At 37.6% G+C, this 3235-nt stretch overlaps 1 protein-coding gene and 1 non-coding gene across 2 annotated transcripts; both read left to right on the top strand.

Moving 5' to 3' along the window:
* Positions 1-1521: 1521 nt before the first annotated feature.
* On the top strand, positions 1522-1593 carry TRNAQ-CUG. Its single transcript has one exon. It is a non-coding gene; the product is annotated as a tRNA-Gln (tRNA).
* Positions 1594-2174: 581 nt separating this feature from the next.
* LOC109157434 lies at positions 2175-2993 on the top strand. Its single transcript, XM_019305341.1, has one exon. It carries the CDS (start codon positions 2175-2177, stop codon positions 2991-2993), a length of 819 nt encoding a protein of 272 aa, XP_019160886.1.
* Positions 2994-3235: the final 242 nt, after the last annotated feature.

Genomic DNA, 3235 nt, shown 5'->3' with positions numbered 1-3235 from the left:
AAAGTTGTTAAATAAGAAACGCTATGAGGTGACCATTTCAGATGACGCAGCCCGGTTTGTATGCAACTATGTATATTACCATTCACTTTGGCTTCCAAAAGAAAAAGGTCATAAAACTTTGTAGCAGCATTGCTGGAGGCCATTGCATCAACTTGTTGATTTCCTTAACTTGAATTGAATGTAAACTAGAAGACTGTTTTTTTTTTTTTTTTTTTTTTTTTTTTTTTTGATACTTTCTGTTCACATACACCTTTCACCCAAATGTATTGCAGGTATTATGAACGTTACTTTCAATTGTTGTACTATATTTAGCTTTCCAGTCGCCACCAAAATTCTTCACAGGCCCTGTTTGGTAACATAGTTATCTTTTCACTCAATTTTGACTTATTTGACCACTATTAGTTGTTTGACTTGGTTAAACAACAAATATAGGTGTTTAATTAATTAGCTTTTTGTAACAGCTTATTGCTCCAAAAAGCTAAAATTCAAAAAGCTGCTCATAGCATCTTTTTCGATAAGCTTTTTGAGAAAGTTATTTTGCATGTAATCATCTATCAACTATCGGTTAATTTACCAAACATCGTTTTACAGTCAGTTAATGTTATCAACTAATCAAACTCACCAACCCAATCAGCTAACAGCTATTTACCAAACACCCCCATTAGTAAATGCGAAGATTACTATGTTGTTGTAGGCAGGGAGTCTATCTGCACATGAAACACTTATTTTCTTTTAGGTGATTAAGAAAAATTGCAATCACTATCTGAGATGACATACAAAGCGATGAATGCTCATATTTATATGATTGTTGATTATTTAATTTTTTTTAAAAATATTTTGTCTATAAATATGCAAATGTATTCGATCCTAATTTCCATAGACTTTTATGAACTTTAAAAATTTGGTGGTATTCAATTCAAATTTTCAGGGAGTCTTTAAATTGCTAGGAAAATTTGAACTTTTAGCCTACCAAACACCTTCTTATTATTATTTTTTTTTTTGGTGAAGACCAAACACCTTCTTTTTTTTTTTTTTGGTGAAGACCAAACACCTTCTTATTGAGTAGGTTTAGAATATGGAAAATTATGCTTTCACTCCCTCTATTACTAACATAGGGATATAAAATTATCTTTATCTTTGCAATTCTCTCACTTTCACAAGCAAATTCTACTGTCATAACAACATATTTGCAATTCACTACTATTTTCTCGACATTCCTAAAATTTCAACTTACTTTCAAAATATAATAATAATTTTTTTTTTTTGGAGATCAAAATATAATAATAATAATAATAATAATAATAATATTATTATTATTATTATTATTATTATTATTATTAAAATAAAAGAAGTACACAATGTTTGCAAAAGTTGAAAAAGAAGGTGCAAATGAATAGTATTTTCAATTTTTTCAATATGTGAGATATTGGACTATTTGGATTATATTTCCGTTTGAAAGGCAAGATTGCAAAGGGTATGTACAAGTATTGAGGAATTAAGAGATTTTTTGATTAACAGGAAGGTCCTATGGTTTAGTGGTTAGGACATTGGACTCTGAATCCAGTAACCTGAGTTTAAGTCTCGGTGGGACCTTTAGTGCTTCCATTTTGAAATGTACCTTCAAATTTTTATTTGTTTTGTTTGAAAAGAAATGTGTTCATTGGATTATCTTGATCATCAGAGTGGTCCTTGTTCAAGTGGTTAAGACATTGGACTTTGAATCTAGTAACTCAAGTTCAAATCTTAGTGGGACGCTTTTATAGTGATTTCGTTGAATGTTATATAGTGTGAACTTTTTGTTTGTTTTCATCTTGATCAATTAATTCATTACCCCGCATTATGTCATAGAGTAAGGATGGACGAGCACTCCAAGAATGGAGACCGTCTTTGAAACACTTTCCGATCATACTCGGCCAACGGCGACTGCTCAGTCACCAGCGGCACATGGCATGGACGAACGTAACACCAAGAAACATAAGAGAGGAAGAGACTCGCTTGATTCACCTGTGCCATCAATGGGGGTGGAAGGCGAACATGAAAGGCAACGTCCGGATGAACTGATGTCTCCAGATTCTGGGCAGTGGAAAACCCCATCAGATACACCCAATTGCACCTGGTCTTAGACCGTCGTGCCCGATTCTCTGTTAGATGACGAATCCCAGGAGGATGCTGATATGGAAGAAACCAGTGTTATCACAAACAACCCCATCATATTTCTTTCAGACGAGGTAAAGGAGAGAATCCGCAAACCTTGGCGTCGGTCACTCATCATAAGAGTTTTGGGCATCAAAGTGGGCTACTCCTACCTGATGCAGCGTCTACAGAAAATGTGGAGACCAGAGGCCAACTTCGAGCTCATCACGCTGAACTACGAACATTACATTGTCAGGTTCGAATCTTTAAGGGACTACGAGTTTGCCAAGTTTGAAGGTCCGTGGAGCATCTTGGATCACTATGTAATTGTACAAGAATGGGTGCCTGACTTCAGCCCAAGAAACAACAAGACAGAGAAGCTGCTAGCATGGGTAAGGTTTCCTGATCTTCCCGTAGAGTACTTTGAAGAGAGATTCTTGAGAAAGATTGCTAGGAAGATTGGTAGGCCTATCAAAATTGATTCCACAACCAGCCTTATATCCAAAGGTAGCTTTGCAAGAGTGTGCGTCGAGTTGGACATCTCAAAACCTCTGCTCTCTAAATTCACATTGCAAGAAGAAGTATGGCCGGTGGAGTATGAAGGTTTGCATCTTGTCTGTTTTAATTGTGGCCTCTATGGCCACAGGCAAAACCAATGTGGAAAGAACAACGATCAAGGCAGTCAGGAAGCACCAGTTACAAATATCAATCAGGAACAAGGGGATCGCATCTCAGCTGAAACCACAAATGCCCCCCCTAATCAACACGAACCTCCTAAACAAGACTATTCTGCAGACTATGGCTCATGGATGTTAGTTTCTAGGAGAGACAGGAGAGGCCCGAGAAGGGGTGACAATTGACAATTTCCCAGAAGACAACCGACTCATCCCACTACCGGCGAAAACGTACAGAATATCCAGGACCAAACAGGCTTCGCAGTCCTTGCCGATCTTGAAGATGGCAGAGACCCCTTGGATGGAGGGTACCACCCCACATCAGTCGCTCCTCCTCCTGGTATGTCCCTACAGGCGATCAGAACGTCGCGGCAGGCCGAGAAGAGACCAACAACTCATAACCAGAATCCAAGTTACAACTTACAGAG

The sequence above is a fragment of the Ipomoea nil genome, unplaced genomic scaffold (genome assembly GCF_001879475.1).
Source record: "Ipomoea nil cultivar Tokyo-kokei standard unplaced genomic scaffold, Asagao_1.1 scaffold2781, whole genome shotgun sequence".
Taxonomy (NCBI): domain Eukaryota; kingdom Viridiplantae; phylum Streptophyta; class Magnoliopsida; order Solanales; family Convolvulaceae; genus Ipomoea; species Ipomoea nil.
This window is presented reverse-complemented; position numbering and strand designations above follow the sequence as displayed.